At 43.8% G+C, this 20,277-nt stretch overlaps 1 protein-coding gene across 2 annotated transcripts in view; it reads left to right on the top strand.

Annotated features, from left to right (window-relative positions):
• The window catches only part of LOC147718601 (uncharacterized), a 408,142-nt gene extending 389,224 nt beyond the window's left edge, over window positions 1-18,918 (top strand). For both annotated transcript variants that reach the window (XM_086918560.1, XM_086918561.1), the window contains one exon: window positions 15,079-18,918. In XM_086918560.1, coding sequence (XP_086774686.1) covers window positions 15,079-15,174 — 96 coding nt within the window. In that variant the 3' untranslated portion in view covers window positions 15,175-18,918. The remainder of the gene's footprint in view (window positions 1-15,078) is intronic.
• The last annotated feature ends 1,359 nt before the right edge of the window (window positions 18,919-20,277 follow it).

Genomic DNA, 20,277 nt, shown 5'->3' with positions numbered 1-20,277 from the left:
ACCTACCTCCAGTGGTGGGACACTTCCCCTGTGGTGGCTGTGCCGTTTGTCCACAGACAGTTCAGTGTAAAGAAGTGCGAATCTCAGAAACCTTCTTGTGGCAACTACGTAAACACACAAACTGTAACAGCACAAGGTGTATCTATATGATCACATGCCCATGTGGAAAAAACTACATAGGGATGACTATGTGGCAGATCAAAGTGAGAATAATGGAGCACAAAAGCAACATCAGTTGCTCCAAAACACATACCAAACAGTATGAACATTACTGCCAAAACAATCATTCCGCAGACAGTCTCACATGGCTGGTTTTGGAATCCCATCCTACTATTTCCAAACAAGCTCTATTTAGGATAGAGCAAAGATGGGTCCACCGTCTCCAATTGGACTCCCTGGGGTTGAATGACTCAGTCCCATGGGCCTCCTTAAGTATGTAACCTAACTGACCTTGCCATTAAGCCTTGTTTTCTCCCTGGGATAACACACTGTTTGAGAAAATCCCCGCTGTACCTTTCCAGCCATCACACATACTGTGGAAATACATCCTGTCAGTATACATGATATATATGTTTACTTTTAATCTCGCCGGGTGTTGAGTCCTCCACTTCCCCCTCGAATATTCCTCTGTTGTATGAGTCCCCATTGCACCCATTCTGTATCCATACCAAACACTCTCTACCTTTAGACAGATAACTGCGTGGGGATTATGGTACACCCTCGTAGAGAATCCGACTCTCATTGAAATCCCTACTCGGGAACCACCCCAAGCCACCGATCGCTCCCTTCCAATATGGCCACCGCAACAACCAGTTAATCAAATACTGAGCATGCTGAACCATTGCGCATGCGTGAGTGTGACCACGGGGGCGGTACACAGGCGGCAGGACGCGATTACGTATGCGGAAGCTGGATACTTAACCCACGGTCTCTAAACACTGGCCGTTACCAGCTGCTCCGCGTCTTGTCCTAGACGCCGCTCGTGGGGTAGGTGCACCGGCCAGGCCCGGATGCTTACATAGGTAAGACATACCCCTTGTCCTCTACAAGATCCTTGAACCGGATATGCGGTGAGTTTTGACCACTTGCTCTCTCGGTTCCGCGGGGGGTCGGGTCTCTTGTGTAGCCCGTCGCGACCAAGCAGCAGTATTTCCTGTAAACCTGTGCGATGGCTGTGTGGGTTTGCGCGCTGTGAGGGGCAGCTTAGCGGCTCCCCGTTGCGCTTCCTTGACGCTGTTTACACAGCTGTGCTCTCGCAACTACAATAGGGTATAATAAACTTCGTACAAATGACAAAAGCAATTACATAGACAGAAGCAGATTCTTGAGTATTTCTCTTGTCATAGCAAGATGATGATTTAATGTATCCAGACTTGAAGAACAGTTACAGTTAGCCGACACGTGTTTCGTCGTGCTTCGGTGAGTCAACACGACTCTTCAGGGCTTTAGACTCAACTCTGGTTAAATGAGTTGAGATTAGTCTGGTATTCTTAGTAGCGTTCACTGCGTGTTCAAATCCTTAGATAAGCTAATTAGCTGGAATGGTTCGTCAGGTTAAGTAAGGAGCAAGAAATAAATCTTGCTTCTATGTATCGCCCAGTAAGGTAGGTAAGGATTTCAAGAATTGGAGCTTAATACGGGTGCGTATTAGGCTGTACCGGGAGGGGATCCACCTGCTAAAACGCTTATGGAAACGGGTGCGTTTTCACATTCGCGGTGCTCAGTAGTGCGGTATTCCTCCTCTGTTGTTTCCCGGTCGCCGTGTTTCGAAAGACAGACTTGACGCTGTTATCTGGGGACGCGACTCGGTTGCTGCGGGCGCCTGGTGCTGCGCGCACTCGACCCCATTAGGCACTCTGTCGGACCTTCCCATACCGAGCCTGGGAGCATGGGCTATATGGGGGTACCTCGCCAGCATAAGTGAGAGGCAACTTGCCAAACCTCCCCTTACATGCCCGTGTTGGTGGGGAGCCAGACGATCCTAATAACCAACGACCCATTTTCCTGCATTAACAACTACCTGACAATGTCACAATGATTCCCCCCTACTAGGTACCTTACCTTTCAGCCGGTCCCACGGGAGCAGACTGTGAGGTACCTCAGGGAATCTTCTGGGGTAAGCCTGTTCCCTACAACAATCCTTTCCTGCATTGCAGCATTTTTAGCCTATATATCTTCATCGTCATCACCGTTGCATGGTGTGTCACATATAAGTTGATCCTGTAAATCCAACAACAACTTGTTTTGATATATGCACGTTTTTTTCCTTCACATAAAGGTTTTGTGTGTGTGCCTGCACTAAAGTTGGGTAAATCTTCCACTCTGGAAGACTTCACTGATGCGGATACATTTGTGAATTGTTTTCATCTTTACCCTTACAGGTTTTAATACTACAGCAGGACCAATCGGCCTGCCAATCCAGTATTATCAACAACATAAGGTTGTATACCTCACCACAAAATTGTTCCTTCACTATTAGCTTTTACTGTGTGGTACTGTTTTATTAAGGTCCTGAAGAATTGCCATCAGGCATGAAACATGTTGACCATACTTTAGGGTAGTAGTTAAGCCGGCTCTGATAGTCTCAGGGCAACTTACCTCCCCTTACACCCCTTTTAACCAAGGAAGCCAACCACGAGAATAAAATAGGTTGTGGACTGGCTATCCTCACTCTCCTGTCACGACCACACTCCCCCTGCCCTCTCACACGCATGCACCATATGGCCGGAACAAAAGATCTCCGATAAAGAGCCCCGGTTTCGGGAGCCCGTCAGACATTGCAGCGCCAGTCTGACGAGGAGCAGAACCCATATGATGAAGCATGACACCTAGCTTGCTGGGTGTGTGAGGGTTTTAGTTCCAACTAGGGGATTCCCCCCTCTTACTGGCACACACACCTCTTTTCCTTATCACTCTTCCCGGGGAACTTTGTACCCTCTTCTTGTTACTACCTCTAAATATCCTACAAAGCCGTCGCCTACTGACGACACCATTGTCTTTAACCAACTGGTGGATAGGGCAGCTAAATATCATAATGTAGACATGCACACTGACCCAATAGAAGAGGACTTCCTATTTGATACTTTTCCAACATCAGAAAAGAATGTACGTACACTTCCTATGCTGAAAAGGGTACTAAAACACGCGTCAGACATATTCAAAGACCAAGCCAGAGCGCGTGTCCTCAATCCTAGAATTGAGAAGAAGTATAAAGCAGCCCCTACAGACCCTTCTTATATTAAGTCACAGTTGCCTTTAGACTCACTAGTTGTATCAAACGCTCGAAAGCGATCTAATTCACAAACAGGAGATGCTCCCCCTCCTTACAAGGAGTCAAATATATTAGAAGCCTCAGGCAAAAGAGTGACATCCCAAGCAGCAAACACTTGGAGAATTGCAAACACACAAGCTCTATTAGCACGCTACGATACAGCACATTGTGACTGGAGGGTTTACTACAACACCTGACAGAACCTTTTAAAGCTAAAGCTAACGACCTCATACATAAAGGTAAGTTTATCACAAACGCTTCCATTAAATTTGCACTTGACGCAGCTGACACAGCAGCCAGGTCCATTAACACTAGCAGAGTTAATCAAGTGAAGAAATGGACTCTTGTAACAAGTCCAGACCATTGGTTGGAAAAACTATGGTACCCTCAAAAGACCCAATGTGAATAGGTTTTGCGGTATATATCGTTCCTCCGCCCCTACATTGTGGTTCGTTGGCAGTTATCATTGGGTACCATAGATCGTGTGGGTGCCTGCCTCAGCCAGAGGCTCCTCTGGTCTGGATTGCAGTGGCCAGAGAAAAATTTTTTTTTTAGTGCAAAGAAAAATCAAAAAAGGCTGTTAAAAATAAGATCAGCACCTAGTGAAATTTAATGAAATGGTGATGATCTTAGGATAAAACCAGTGGGTACTTGGCCTAGATCAAATTACGGGATCCAGAAGTACAATTTTACATGGGTGTCGACATGTTTCAGCCCCCTTTGGCTCAAAGGAGTCTACGGGGCTTTCGTCAGGGGGGCAGAGTCAGCACAAGCGGTGCAGGATCCCAGACACGCGGCTCTGAACCTCCCCGATGGATGCAGCTTTCTCCATATTAGGGGGCTCATAAATACCCGAATGGTTCAAAAAATTTTTTGACCCTCATTACCACTGAACTCCACATAAAACACGTGTGAGTAGAACTTCTATGTTTGTCTGTCCCTTTCTGTCCTGACGAAAGCCCCGTAGACTCCTTTGAGCCAAAGGGGGCTGAAACATGTCGACACCCATGTAAAATTGTACTTCTGGATCCCGTAATTTGATCTAGGCCAAGTACCCACTGGTTTTATCCTAAGATCATCACCATTTCATTAAATTTCACTAGGTGCTGATCTTATTTTTAACAGCCTTTTTTGATTTTTCTTTGCACTAAAAAAAAAATTTTTCTCTGGCCACTGCAATCCAGACCAGAGGAGCCTCTGGCTGAGGCAGGCACCCACACGATCTATGGTACCCAATGATAACTGCCAACGAACCACAATGTAGGGGCGGAGGAACGATATATACCGCAAAACCTATTCACATTGGGTCTTTTGAGGGTACCATAGTTTTTCCAACCAATGGTCTGGACTTGTTACAAGTGTCCATTTCTTCACTTGATTAACTCTGATACTACTTGGGGAAATAAATGGACACGTTTTCCTCGTCCCTCCTTTGATTACCTTTCCATTAACACTAGCGTCTTACTACGCCGGCATGCCTGGCTACGCATTTCCGGATTTAAGAATGAAGTGCAATCAACCATCCTTAACCAGCCAGTTAACCAAGATTTCTTGTTTGGCCCTGAAGTAGACACCATCTTAGAAACGATGAAAAAAGATACTGATACTGCTAAGTCTATGGGCACACTTAAGTTTCAACAATCTAGGAGTTCCTTTTGCCGCTCCTCCTTTCGAGGCTCAGGTAGAGGCAACACATCCCAAACTTCCTCTACATTCAAAAGTAATACTCCGAGCACCTTTAATAAGGTCTCCAATAGAGGAGGTTATAGAGGCAACAATAACAAAAGCAGAGGACGTAGCGGCAACAACACCAGATCCTCCAACGCCACCAAAAAGTGACTTGTTCACACTCCCTCCAGACCACTTAACACCAGTCGGAGGCAGAATAACACAATTCCTACAAGTCTGGAACGCATTTACCACAGACAGGTGGGTGAGACAAATTGTCCAGTATGGTTATTGCATGGAACTCACTTCTACTCCACCCAAACACCGTCCAATGTCCAAAGAACACATCACGCTGTTACAACAAGAGGTGACATCCATGCTGGAAAAGGGAGCCATAGAGCCAGCCCCTTTTCAACATCAGGGGACAGGAGTATACTCCCTATACTTCCTTATTCCCAAAAAAGACGGGTCCCACAGACCAATATTGGACCTCAGACCTCTGCACCAATACATACTCTCAGAGCATTTCCATATGATCACTCTTCAACAAGTACTCCCGTTACTCCAGCAAGGCGACTTCATCGCTACATTAGACCTCAAAGATGCATATTTTCACATACCTATACATCCAGCTCACAGGAAATATCTCTGGTTCACAATAGAAGGTCACCACTATCAATTCTAAGTTCTCCCCTTCGGGATTACTACAGCACCAAGGGTTTTTACAAAATGCCTAGCAGTAGTAGCAGCACACCTAAGAAGGCAACACAGCCATGTGTTCCCCTACCTGGACGAATGGCTCATAAAAGCCAACACATACGCACAGTGTGCAAACCATGCATTTCAGACAATCCAGCTACTGCACAGTCTGGGATTTTCCATAAATTACCCAAAATCACATCTGCAGCCCTCCCACATACAACAATATCTGGGAGCAACAATAGATACCTCAGTGGCAAAGGCATATCCAAATCCAGCCAGGATAGCCAACATGCAGTCTCTAATTCAAAGATTTCAGCCACAACACTCCTTGCCAGCTCGAGTGTTCATGCAGCTTATAGGCATGATGGCCTCCTGCATATTCATTGTCCCGCATACCCGACTTCAAATGCGTCCATTGCAGGAATGCCTAGCACGGCAGTGGAACCAGGCTCAAGGACAACTAAAAGACCTAGTGTTGGTAGACAGTCGCACTTACAAGTCTCTGCAGTGGTGGAACCCACAAAACCTTTCCAAGGGGCGACTGTTCCAAGAGCCAGTTCCACAAGTAGTATTTACAGCGGACGCATCACTAACAGGTTGGGGAGCCCACCTACTTCAATACACAGTCCAAGGGCTCTGGACAGTAGACACTGCATATAAAACACTTAGAGTTGCTAGCAGTATTTCTAGCAATGAAAGCCTTCCAGAAATACTTGTACAATAAGGCTGTGTTAATCCGGACGGACAGCATGACAGCCATGTAATACATCCAGAAACGGGGAAAGACACACTCTTGGCAGCTGTCTCACCTAGCACAGAGCATATGGAGGTGGGCAATTCCAAAAAACATCTTTCTCATGGCAGAACACCTCCCAGGAATAGACAATCAGATTGCAGATCTACTAAGCAGACACAGCCAACAGATACACGAATGGGAGATTCACCCTCAAGTTCTCCAACCATTCTTCCAAAAGTGGGGACATCCAGAAATAGATCTGTTTGCCACAAAAGAAAACTCAAAATGCCAGTCCTTTGCCTCCAGGTTCCCACACCCGTTGTCACAAGGCAATGCGATATGGATGAACTGGTCAGGCAGATTTGCGTACGCTTTTCCACCAGCACCACTGATTCCATTAGTGGCACGCAAACTAAAGCAACAGTCACTCTCAATGATCCTGGTTGCTCCAACATGGGCAAGACAGCCATGGTACACAACGCTCCTAGAACTCTCAGTAGTTCCCCACCAAAGACTGCGACTATCGCCACAGCTACTAACTCAGAACCATGGAGAAATCAGGCACCGAGATCCCAACCAGATGATCCTAGCGATCTGGCTCCTGAAGTCTTAGAGTTCGGATATCTTAACTTGCCTCCAGACTGTATGAACATTATCAAGGAAGCAAGACGCCCAACTACTAGAGCATGCTACGCAGCTAAATGGAAAAGATTTGTAACCCCTTCGATGCTGATGACGAGCTCAGCTCGTCATCACCCACGGGTGGCGTGTGCTGATGACGAGCTGAGCTCGTCATGTAACGCGGTAATTAGAAAATAGCCGCACAGCGCAAAAATTGCCGCAGCAGCGATGCGGTTAATTTACTGCAATAATAACCTAATCAATCCGTTAGATGCCTCCATCCAAAACATAATCTGTTACTTGTTACATCTGCAAAGATGCAATCAAGCATACTCTTCCATAAGGCTACACCTTGCTGCTATAGCAGCATATCTCCAAAACAGACAACACGTGTCCCTGTTCAGAATACCACCTATCAAAGCTTTTATGGAAGCATCCACCTGCGCCAGTCTGGAACTTAAACGTAGTACTTACCAGACGTATGGGGCCACCTTTCGAACCACTCCATTCATGTGAATTACAATTCTTAACATGGAAGGTGGTGTTTTTAATAGCCATTACCTCCCATAGGCGAGGGAGTGAGCTACAAGCACTAACCATTCAAGAACCTTTCATGCAGATACACTACAATAAGGTAGTGCTCCGTACTAACCCCAAGTTTATGCCGAAAGTTATATCCACTTTCCATATCAATCAGTCAATAGAATTGCCAGTTTTCTTCCAAAACCCGCAGTCAGTGGCTGAAAGAGCCCTACACACACTAGATGTAAAAAGGGCTCTGCTATATTACGTTGACAGAACCAAGTCATTCAGAAAGACAAAACAACTATTTGTCGCTTTTTCACCACAACATAAGGGGGGAACATCCTTTACAACGGAACTGTTACAACGCAGGATTTACAACGAAAGTCATTACAACGACTTTCGCTGGAGGGCGCTCTAGGATAGGGAATAGTTTAATTTACTATCCAACACCTTCCCTACTATCCACGGGGACTGGAGTTGGAATAGTAAATTAAACTATTCACTATCCAGCGCCCCCCAACGCAAGTCGTTGTAAAGCCTGCGTTGTAACGGTACGCGTTGTACCGTCATACATCCACATAAGGGCAACCCCATTTCAAAAACGGGGATAGCCAGATGGATAGTTAAATGCATTCAGATATGCTATCAAAAGGCTAAGCGCACTCTAACAGTCCACCCAAAACCCACTCAACGCGCAAAATGGGGGCATCCATGGCTTTCCTAGGAAATTTTCCACTAAAAGACATATGTAGGGCAGCTACACACTTTCACTAAACACTACTGTGTAGACGTGCAAGCAAAGCAGCAAGCTGCTGTAGGCCAGGCTGTCCTCAGAACTCTTTTTCAAACTACTGCAGCTGGTACAGGTGACCACTGCTAGAGGAGATACTGCTATACAGTCTATGCTAAGATATGAATTCAGCAGCCCACATGCCTCTAACGGAAAATGCTACTTACCAGTATGCATCTGTTCTTGGCATGTAGGGCTGCTGACATTCATATCGTCCACCCTCCTCCCCGGTGCCTGTCACAGCTGCAGTAATTCTTTCTACGTACATTTAGATGCTCATCTCTTACTTTTCTATACTCCATCTTTGCCACAATGGCGAAAAACAATCTGAAGATGGAAAAGATGCCCATGCGCACTGTAGTCCAGGGGAGGAGTTACCTATCTCGTGATACTTCGAAGACACTTCCAAGACAACAAGGTGCAAACATCCGGACCCAACACTAGGAGGCGATCTATGCTAAGATATGATTGTCAGCAGCCCTACATGCCAAGAACAGATGCATACTGGTAAGTAGCATTTTCCATTAGAAGACTGGTACATGTCATGATTGAGCATATGAATAGTGGGGAGGTTTTGGCACCGGATTACTCAGATGCTGAAAAAACATTTGACACAGTATCATGGAAGTACCTCATTAATGTTCTGGAGCTTCAGAACTTTGGGCCAATAGTTGTAGGATAGACACCCAGCTTACCACATGAATAAAACTAATGAGACTATGTTAGACAAATGGCCGCTGGAAAGATTACCCAGCAGAGATGCTCTTTATCCCTGCTGCTTTTTTGCAACAGCCATAATACTATTGGCTTGCCAACCCTGAACATCCTTTACAGGAAATGGAATAATGACTGGCACAATGGAGTATGTGGTCTAGCCATATGCAGATGACATACTGATGGACCCAGAGACAATGTTAGACTCCCTATTATTGATAGAAGACATATTCCTATATATGTCTCGATTGAAGATCTATCCTGACAAGTCAACATTATTCCTTTTGAGGCTTGATCAAATTGTCTCACACATGGAATTCCCAGACCTTCCCTTACATTGGGAGTGTTGAACATTCAGAACGGACCTATTGAACTAAAGTGACAGTCATTATGGACAAATTAATAGCTAGACTACAAAAGGCAGTAATATTTTTGCAGAATCTGCCTTTGTCCCTAACTGGGAGACTGACCTTGGCAATCATAAAGTAATGGGGTTGCGGGGTTGCCATGTTGCCTGCACTCCTTCTTAGGTACTGAACTCATTGAAGCTGTCATTTTGGAAGGGTGGTCCACAATTGCCAGATATGAGAATATCTGGCCACATAGCTGAGTTCTGTGGCATTATGACTTACAAATGACAGGAAATAGCTCATAGACTCTAAGCTGGTACCCTCCTTTCTGATAGGTTTGTTAACAACATACATGATGGCAGACCATCCGCCCATTCTGGTACTGATGGGGCACATTGAGTGGAATGTGATAATGCACATGTACAGGGTTGAGTATACCATATGTAGAGTAGGGACCACTGAGATAAATATTAAAATGTAGACCACCACCAAAGACATGGAAAGTTCAAGGAGTTTGGAAGGAGAATGTACAGAAATGGGAAGCAATTGTAATATATTTGCTTAATCTCCACAACGGCCCCTCGCGGCGGGATGCCTGGCTTTCACCCTGTGGACACCCTGCCGGGGCCTCTCACAGGGGAATACCAGGACGGGTTCCCTAAGCAAGCGCCAGGATGCCCTTTGGGTGACAGGTTGCGCTAAATAAGTACACCTACATTTACATTTTACATTTACATTTACATATTGGGTGGGAAAAGGTCAGTTCATACAGTACAAGAAGTTACCAGCAGAAGTAAGGGATTTGTGCCAAATCTTCCCACATGCACCACAGTCCTTAAACATGCTTGCAATAATATCAGACTCATTAATATCAAAGTGTTCGATCACAAGACCGTTACAAGGTGCTAAGTAAGGATATGTCCAAAAAAGCTACTATTAAGAAAAAGGTTGGGAAATGGACTGTGGAGGGGAACATTTGGCCAATGAACAGATTAGAGCCCGAACACATTATGAAATGAATAACTAATGGCTGTTTTTTCCTTATGCACTTTATTATATTGCACCACACATACGTCAACCCCAGCATGTTCTACATGATTGACCCAGAGAAAGCAGATAGATGCCTGAAATGCCTTGTCAGGCAGACATCCTTTAGCCTGCATGCTTTACAATGACCTGCCTTTACTACGCAGTCACTACCCTGACTGCGACTTTACCATGCAAGTCGTTACAATATCTTCCTGTAGGGGGCCCGTGTTAAGTCCAACACCTTCCAGACTGTTGCGTAGACTGGAGTTGGAATAGTAATTTATACTATTCCAAAGTCCAGCACCCCATAAAGCAAATCATAACGACTTGCATGCTAAAGTAACGCGTGGTAATGTCAGGGTAGTGACGTGGTTGTAAAGGCATGGGGGTAAATGCATGTAGGTTTCCGTCATACAACCGTTTGATCATGCTCCCACATTTAGAAGTATTTGTTGGAAGTCTCTGTGGGGCACCTAAAAAACACAGACTTACGCACCACATGGACACCAAACTCATGTTGTGGATATCCCCATATAAAACTAGAACACATCCCTCAACCTGCTACTGGCCAAAAGGAACATAGCTATGCATTTGATGATGTGATCTACCAGCAATTAAGCGATGGATCAAAGATGTAGCTGAATAGGCTAGGGCGGAGAGTTACAAATTAAATTGGTTTGTGGAGATGATAGTGAAGTAGAGGGTCTATAAGATTGGACTGCATATGTCAAGGATGTCCTATATTCACCAGAGCTGGTGCCCCCTTGGGATTGGTTTCTAAATATAAAAATCTGGTTTATAAACTGTGTTTTGCAAGATATTGCCCAGGTGGCTGCGCAACATAACTTTGAATAGAAATGAACACTATGGCGTGGGCAACGCTGCCTGCGCCATAGTTATTTTGAAACAAAGTTTTTTTTACTTTTACTTAAAACCATGCTGTACAGCAGCTTGCTCGGCTGTGGAACACATAAACAAGCAATGGCAAAGCCAATAGATTGTGTAGTCAAAACCTATTGTTTTTGCCAATGGTTGTTATCTAAGAATGGGAATACACCTTTGCACTTGATTAAGACTATTTACATTTGAAAACGAATTTCAGTACCCTCATATGGTATGGGTGTTTGGGGAACCGCTGATGCATCAAGTTAACAAACTGAGGAAAATTGCTTTCACAGGTGCCTACTGGGCTTACCTCAAGATATCGCGCTTTACATCAGCCACAAGAAATTAGGTCTTCATTGATTGGAGACTGTTATAAAGGTGGCACCACTTCCGCTGTGGATTTTTCTTTAGACTAATTCAGTATCTGGTCTGACAGAGGCGATCATTTTGAGATTGCATGAAGCTGGAGGCCCTAAATAAGATTAGTTGGCTTATATAAATCAGTAATGTCTCTAAATTCAGTCCCCCTGAGAAGACGACCTGGAACATTAAGAAATCTGATAAATCATGGACAAAGAGAACCTTATTGAAGAGAAGAGCCTCACTAAGGGTTGGAACCGAAGTTGCCACGTCTACAGTTGGTTATTTTATCTTCATTAAAACCACTGCCAGATTACAGCCTTATCTGCACATGGTTTTAAATGTTTACGAACAAAATCTTTTAAATGAGTTTAGGGTGGGTATGGCACATTTATTATTATTTCCCAAGAGAAGGGTGTCACGTGAGGCAGTAAGATTATGTCCGCGTGACAATTTATCAGTCTAAGTTATGATGCATTTCATGGTCTTTGTGTGATTTTTTTTTTTTTAATAGACGTGCTCAAATTATAAATCTTGTTTTGTTATTGTGCGAGGAGAAATACATCAAGTGGCCTTTTAATACCTACAAATGGTGTCCTCTACTGTAAACTGTTATGTAGTGGGTACATTTTTAAATATTGCACTCAAGCTAAGGTCAGCTGAAAGCAGTTCGTTTTTAGTTCTTGGCATGTGTATCTTGATTGTATGAATAATTTGATGGTTTATGATGATTATGTATTTTTTTAATTGTAATGTTTCCTTTAACAAAACAAAATAAATGGTGCCCATGAAAACAGAGTTGCATGGACACAAGATCACCTCCCAGCCTTGTTTATTTATTTATTTACTCATTTATAGAGCGCAACGAATCATCCCCAAGGGGATCTCTCAGCGCTTCGAGAAATGGGTACTCATAGGCAGGGCCCACCTAGAACAGCCAGTTCTTTAGCAGTTTCTTAAAACTGGATAGCTCGGCACAAGACCGAATATTCTGCGGTAGGTTGTTCCAGTAACTGGGAGCCAGAGGGGAGAAGGCTCGGCCCCCCATTTTCACCTTGTTTATTCTTTATGTGCGTAGGAAATTACGATTGCTAGATCTGAGCTGTCGTACAGGTTGGTAGCAGGTAAGTTTATTTTTGAGATGGGCAGGGCCTTTCCCCTGTAGTGACCTAAAGACCACGCAGAGCATCTTAAAGATAGCTTGTTTCTTAACAGGAAGCCAATGAAGTTGGCTCAAGAGAGGGGCAGAGGGGGTACATGCTGGATTATTAAGGGAAAGGCGGGCTGCAGTGTTCTGCACCACCTGTAGTTTAGATAGTAAATCTTCCCTTATTCCAACAAGCAACGTGTTGCCATAGTCAAGTCGACTCACCAGGAGTGACTGGATAAGGGTTTTTCTTGCTGAGAGTGGGATCCAGGGAAAGGTCTTTCTGAGAATCCTCATTTTTCCGAAGCAGGTGCCTGACAGTGTCTTCACTTGCTCCTCCATTGATAGTTTATTATCAATCCTGATGCCGAGGTTCTTGGCCAAGTTTTTAGGGGAAGGGGCCTCTCCCAGCTCTACAGGCCACCAGTCAGGGGACCAGATTTCTTCTGCCTTCCCGAACAGCAATATCTCTGTTTTAGATGAGTTGAGCTGTAAAAAGTTTTTCCTCATCCAACTCGCGATGCAAGACATGCAGTTTTTAAATTTTGATTGAGTTGATATAATGTCATCCTCAATGGGGACGATCAACTGCGTGTCGTCGGCATACGAGATGGTTTCAAACCCATAGCCTCTGATGATTTCAGACAGGGGGGTCACGTTCACATTAAAGAGGGTGGGACTCAGGACAAATCCCTGAGGAACTCCCCTGTCCACCACTATGGTCAGTGACGCAAAAGTACCTAACTGTATTCTTTGGGTGCAATCAGATAGATAGCCTTGTATCCATTTAAGGGCCGGGCCCGTGACACCAATCCCTTCCAGTCTGTCAAGCAGTATCCTATTAGAGATGGTGTCAAAGGCTGTCGACAGATCAAGAAGGGCTAGGATCACCAGGGTCCCCCTGTCCAATGTCCGCCTTATGGTATCCGTAACCTCCAACAGAGCAGCTTCCGTACTGTGTGAGGCACGGAAGCCTGACTGGGAAGGATCCAAAAGGTTGTTTTGTTCCAGATTGTGGGATAGATGTTTGTTAACTAGTGATTCCTTTACCTTCGAGCAGCAGGAGAGGAGCGAGAACGGCCTATAGTTTTGTAGGTCTCGGATCCGCTAGCGCCTTTTTAAGCAATGGTTTTACACATGCGTTTTACCACTTCCTCTGGAATGTGGCAGTGTCTAGCGAGATGTTGTAGATCAGCTGGATGCCGTCTGTGTATACATATACATTTGACATCAAAATCTTTATTTAGAGAGTTGAGTTGCACTACATAAAAGTTAAATAGAGTGGGGCTTAGGGGAGAGCCCTGTAGAATGACACAAGATATGGGTTTGAATGAATATCAAGAAGGACGGAGACCTACCAATCAAAGAAGAGGTAAACCAATCAACGGATGTGCTGCAGATTCCGACAACGGCCATTAAAGCATAATGGAATATCGTATACAGCAGATGTTATTGGTGGCACAGGCCACCATTGGCCCAGTATATTGAGAAGAACAGACGCCAGGCTGGTAGGGGTTGAGAATGTTCTGAGCCTCAATAAAGCCACAGAGCTAGGTATTAACAATTTTATCCAATATTTTGACTGGAAAGGAAGGAGCAAAATGGGGCTGTAATTGCCATGATACATGCTGTGGGTTTGTTTTTGAAGAGTAAGTACTAAAATCTTTTTCCAAGAAGAGGGAACTCGTTCAGCGGGGTCCAAAGAAAAATTTCAGAGTGTTGTGAAGAGGTTATTAGAGCTGATGACAGTTATTTCACAAGCTTCAGGGGGTATAAATCTAGGGGAGAGCCAGAGAAATCGATTTTCTTACATTGGATAAGCTCCTGAAACTATTGAAATCAGAAAGGGTAACAGTTGCCCCAAGCTTATTCACAGCATACTGTAGACCAGAGGGGAAGCAAGTAGAGTATTTACTGTCAAGAGGTAAAGACTGCAGAAACGTTTCTATTTTCATTTCAGATAAATCAGTGTGTGTCTGTCGCTATCACACAAACAGTGGCTGAACAGAGATTGAGATTTATTTGAAAGAGACAGTCCATGCCATCACAGCGAAGGAAACATTCTTGCTAATTACACAGACCCCCTAGCATCAGGAAACAGGGTTTGAGGGAGTTGTTGATAAGTATGCATAAAAGGAAATACATGGGTACTAAGAATGATGTATTTTTGCTGTGGATTTTGATTGTTTAATGTTATTGCTAAATATGTTTCTATCATTTAATTTGATTGTTGTCATGAGGTGCAGTCTTGATTGTGCTATTTTGTTTTTGTGTTTGCAGAGGTGGCTACTGTTACTGCTGGATAAAGTTATTCCTAGGCAAGACCGGTCCTGGACCATTGATGACATTGTGACTGACATTCAGACTGTACCATGAGAACAGAGGACATTTTCTGGAGATAAGATGTTTCAGCCAGACAACAGCTCCAAAATACAATGTTTATGAACACCCCAATTCAATGGGATTACCTAAAGGAATTATAGACCACTAAAATGTGATACTGTGATCTTCTAGGCACCAAAAAACATCCAATTACTGATTTGTGTAACTCAGAGTATTCATCGGCAACTGAAATCAGCCACTGCTAGAAATTAATTTCACATGCTCACAGTTTTGAGTACACTCATTGTTTGTTAATGATGTTACTGAGGGCCAGATTTAGATTTTGGAGGGCATAGCTCTCTGAAGCTAAGCCGACAGAGTACCCTCTCCACCAAATTGAAGGTCCGCCCGTCTCATTTAGAGTCGAGCTGACCTTCAGTATGCAGGCTACTCTGTCTCTGCCATCTGCATCACCTTCGATGGCCCAACAGAGTAAGGGCCATCGTAGGTTTTGCCATTTGTCTGTCCACCTGATTTAGAATGGCAACTTTTGGCTTTTAGTTACCATCATCCATACTGTGGTGGTAAGTGAAAGTAAAAACTTATAAATGGGAGAAAATGCACATGGTGAGGTGGTCATTGCTTTTTTTTATTGTCAATAATAAAATTCTTTAATGATAAAATCACCAAGATTGAGCGCCCCCTTGATGACCACCCCCTGCCATCCAACGAAAGCCTGCCCTCCAGTAATGAAGGAAACCACTCCCCCATGCACTCTCCAGACTGTCTTAAAATCGGCCAAGTCATGCCATTACTCAAGAAACAGGCACAGACCAAAATAACCAGAACAGCTTCAGGCCTATCTCCAACCTCCCCTTCTTAGCCAAAATATTTGAAAGATGTGTTCTCCAACTCATTGACAGCAACAACCTTCTGAAAACTCACCAATCGGGCTTCCGAAAAGGGTGCAGCACTGAGACAGCGATCCTGAATGTTATAGATGATGTATACAAATCACACGATGTAGATCGATGCTGCATACCCATACTCCTGGGCCTATCGGCAGCCTTTGACACAGTTGACCACTAACTTCTCATAAACACACTACAAGAAAGAATTGGAGCGGACGAGGGGGTCCTACAATGGTTCACCTCTTTCCTACAAAACAGCTCTCAACAAATAAAAAGTAACAATTTCACTTCTGACATACTCCCTATAACCCGGGGTGTCCCACAAGGGTAAGTTATCTCCTCGTTACTGTCCAACATATACATGGAGCCCCTCACCGCCACACTAAAAAAAGCCAATATCCCCTTCCACCTCTATGCGGACGATACCCAGATCTACCTAGAAACATCCACAATTGAAAACATACAGAGACTAAATGACACCCTAATAGAAGTCCAGCACAGGCTATCACACAACCACCTAAAACTCAAGCAAAATAAGACGTAAATCCTTCTCATATCCAATAATGAGCAGACCCCCCAAGTTACAGAATGGCTAAAATCCATTGATGCTCTTAACTGCAATCTTACACTGGCTGACTGTAAAATCCCAGGGAATCACTCTGGACCCATGTTTGAAAATGTGCAAACATATAAAGAGCACTGTGAAGAGCGCATTCTACAACCTAAAACTATGCAACAAAATCAAAACCTTCTATCCCTCCCAATGATCTTAAACAGGCCACACACTCTTTGGTTCTGTCCAGATTGGACTACGGGAATGCAACCCTCACAGGCACGGCAAAATCTAACTTGGCCCCTCTCCGAACAACACTAAATAGAGCTGCTAGGAGTAAAGAAATACGACCACATCTCTCCCTCTATAAGAGAACTTAAATGGCTCCAGATTGAAGTAAGTTCCAACTTCAGAACTGCATGTCTCATATACAAAGCTCTTCCCACCGGCAAACCTGCCTACCTGGCATCCAAACTCAAAAAGGCAGCCCAGGCGAGAAATCTCAGGAGCACACACACTACTTCTCATTCCTCCCAAAACTCACAAACAAAAAACCTCGTCATGCTCCTTCTCTGGAAATGCTCCGAAAATTTGGAACTCCATCCCAACCCACATCAGGACCAACCTTTCCTTCATGAACTTCAAAAGACAGCTCAAAGGCCTCTTCCTCAACCAAACTCAACCAACTGGATAACAACCACCCAGCGAGACAGAGTACCTCTGCTACAGGAATCTCGTCCAGCGGATAGACTAGCCTCCTTAACAAGAGTGTATCTACATCGCCTGTCTTTTGATCTGCTTCTATGATCCCCTCCAGGCCTTAACTAGATTCGACACCAGACAATGCTGCTTACTGTAACAATATGTGTCCGTTGGCATCATGATGAATTTGTAAAGCGCTCTGATACCTTCATGTCTGGCCAGCGCTATATAAGACTCTTAAATAAAAATCCATCTTTTTGTTTTTGAAACTAAAACAAAAATATTAAAAGTGTACAGTGCGTTGCTTTTATGTTGACAGAGCTGAACTACACACTTTTAATGCATTAACGGCTGTAATGGTGGCTCCTGTAAATGTAAGAGATGTCCATGGGATTGGCAGCATTCTCTAAATTTTGCCGGTGGGTCATCCCTTATGGCAAGGGAGTCCCTAACTTCATCACCCCGATAGAGTAAATCCCATTTGCCAAACTCAAAATCTGGCCCTTGGTTATTATTCCATATGTGTCAGACAGGCAAAATTGGTTTCTGCCTATCCGCCTTCAGTGCTTTATAAAGTCTGAGTATCACACAAGCAGTATGACCTAACATCAGGATCTCGGTCAGAGTCTCAGAAGTAGGGGGTAGTGCGGGTAACTACAGAAGAACTGGTCTCATTGTCTTCATCAGTTAGGCATCATGTAGGATTTGCCAAACCCATCCCAAAACAGAGCTGTGCCTCCTCTAACATCAGGAAACTATCTCAGGGAATAAGTTAACCAAATAGTGTACACACCCTCCTGCCACCACACCATGGACAGGTCTTGTGCTATCTTTCTGAATGGCTGTAACCAACAAATCTCCAGTGATCTAGAAAAAGGGGAATGAGTAACCAGGCAATGCACCACAGCATCCCTCACTTCTGCAGTATGGATCCCAGCATATGATGAAGTTACTCCTATGTTTTTGATTCAGGGAGCTTCACAGATTAGTTCTCTGAAGTTTTAGGATGGTGTTTCATCAATATATTTAGACCAACTCTTTTATGAAGCCACCAAAGGTAAGTCACATTTCCCACATTTTGTCAGGCAGAGGTCTAACAACTGCAGTATGGCTATTCCGTCCGCTTACAGTCTGCTTCAGCGTTAATCCTTTTCTTTCCTCACCTTTAGGATACATCTACAGGTAATTGCATCATCTCTAGAATTCGATACATTTGGATGGGTGTTTTGGGGTGTAAAGTTGCATGTATCCATCCATCATCCCCTAAAAATCCTCCCCCAAATGTTTTTATTAATAAATTGTTTTCGGACCTTAATGTGATTGATAAGACTCAAGCATTCAAAATTGCTCAACAAATCAGACGTTCCTGAAGAAGATGGATTTCATTTTAGCTCTATTACACTGAAAAGTGCGTCAACGTTTTAACTGTCCAATGTTGCTGGTCTAAAAAAGTGTAATTAAAATGTTGGCATTTTCTATTTAGTAGGACTTTCGCTATGCAGCAACCTTGTTTTTAAAGTAATATTGAATTGTAAGACTGTTTGAATTATTCTTGGTGACAGTGTCCTTGCTATGTATTTTGTTTTACTATAAATGTGTTTTGTATGAAATACAACAATTTAAGTAATTTTGTATTGGTCATCTGTATTGGTCATCTGTGTTATATTGGTCATCTGTGATGTTTATAACATTTAACATCTCATATTTGTGAGTTAATTTGTACTCTGATGTATTTATTTGTTTTTGTGGGTTTAGGACAGTTACATTGTAGCTAAAGTGTATTTACACCCTATTTGGGTTAAAGAGCCAAATAACATAACTCCAGTTTGGGAAGTCCCAATCTCCCCTCGACCCTATCTAGTTTCAGGGTTTTAGTCGTACTGTGCTGCGTTTACCAGCCCAGATCGCTGCTATCAAGTGAGATCCAATTTCTTTCAAATCAGATCGTGGAAAGTCACTTAATGTGTTTTGTAGGTGATAAAGGCAAAACATAAAAATACCATATTTGAGAGCACAATATGTCTCTAGTGTCTTGGGTTTTATAGAGCTCGGGACTCCTATGGTCTCTAACAGACTCTGTAGCCTAGTGAGGTAAGTGATTGGGTGTGTTTAATAAAATACATGACGCAGTATGCATCAGTTAACGGTTACACTCTAGATAATAAAGACGTGTGATACCGAGCGCCATGTGTGGCTTGATTCATTTACATGCTATCGAGCTGGGGAGGACGCTACAACAGCCGTTAATCTACTAAGGTAGTGTATTTTAGAAAGTGATGGAGTTTCTCAGTCACATCAGGACCTTACCTATGTTATCACATACTGCAAGTCTTCCCCATGTGTGATCTGATCTCCCAGGTATTAAAACTGCTCCACTTCCCATCTCATCCCTATACATGGGAGAGTTTCTAAAGTAGTATCAGTGAGTCTTCCAAATGGTAATGCATTGACTTTGGGCAGTTAATGTGTAAACCTATTGCACTGCCAAACATTTCCAGTTCAGTCATATCAATATTGACAATGACACATGTGGTTCCCGGTGGTTAACCAGTGTATCATCAGCATACATTTAGACACAGTGTTACACTCCCGAGCTGTATCCCCGAATCACGTTGCACCATCCGTAACTTAATCTCTAACGGTTCTAATGCTAATAGCAGGGGTGACAATGGGCACCCGTGTCTAGTCCCACACTCTACATTTCAGGCAGTCGACATGCCTCCCAATCTCACTCTAGCTGCCGGCTGTGTGGAGAGAAGCCATACTAACCTCCTAAAAATCAGATCAAAACACATACCCGCAATACCTCAAACATATGATCCCAACCCATGGTGTCAAAGGTTTTTTTTCAATATCTAGCTCCACTAGGACACCATTGATATTCTTGTTTTCGGTAGAGTGAAGCACATGGGTAAGCCTGCGAATATTGTATATTGTGTTTCTCCTAGGGATAAAACAATACTAGTCCTTGTGCACCAGCGTGCGTAACAC

The sequence above is a fragment of the Lissotriton vulgaris genome, chromosome 4_1 (assembly GCF_964263255.1).
Source record: "Lissotriton vulgaris chromosome 4_1, aLisVul1.2, whole genome shotgun sequence".
Lineage (NCBI taxonomy): Eukaryota > Metazoa > Chordata > Amphibia > Caudata > Salamandridae > Lissotriton > Lissotriton vulgaris.
Note: the sequence above shows the minus strand (reverse complement) of the source record. Positions and strands in the feature narration are given on the sequence as shown.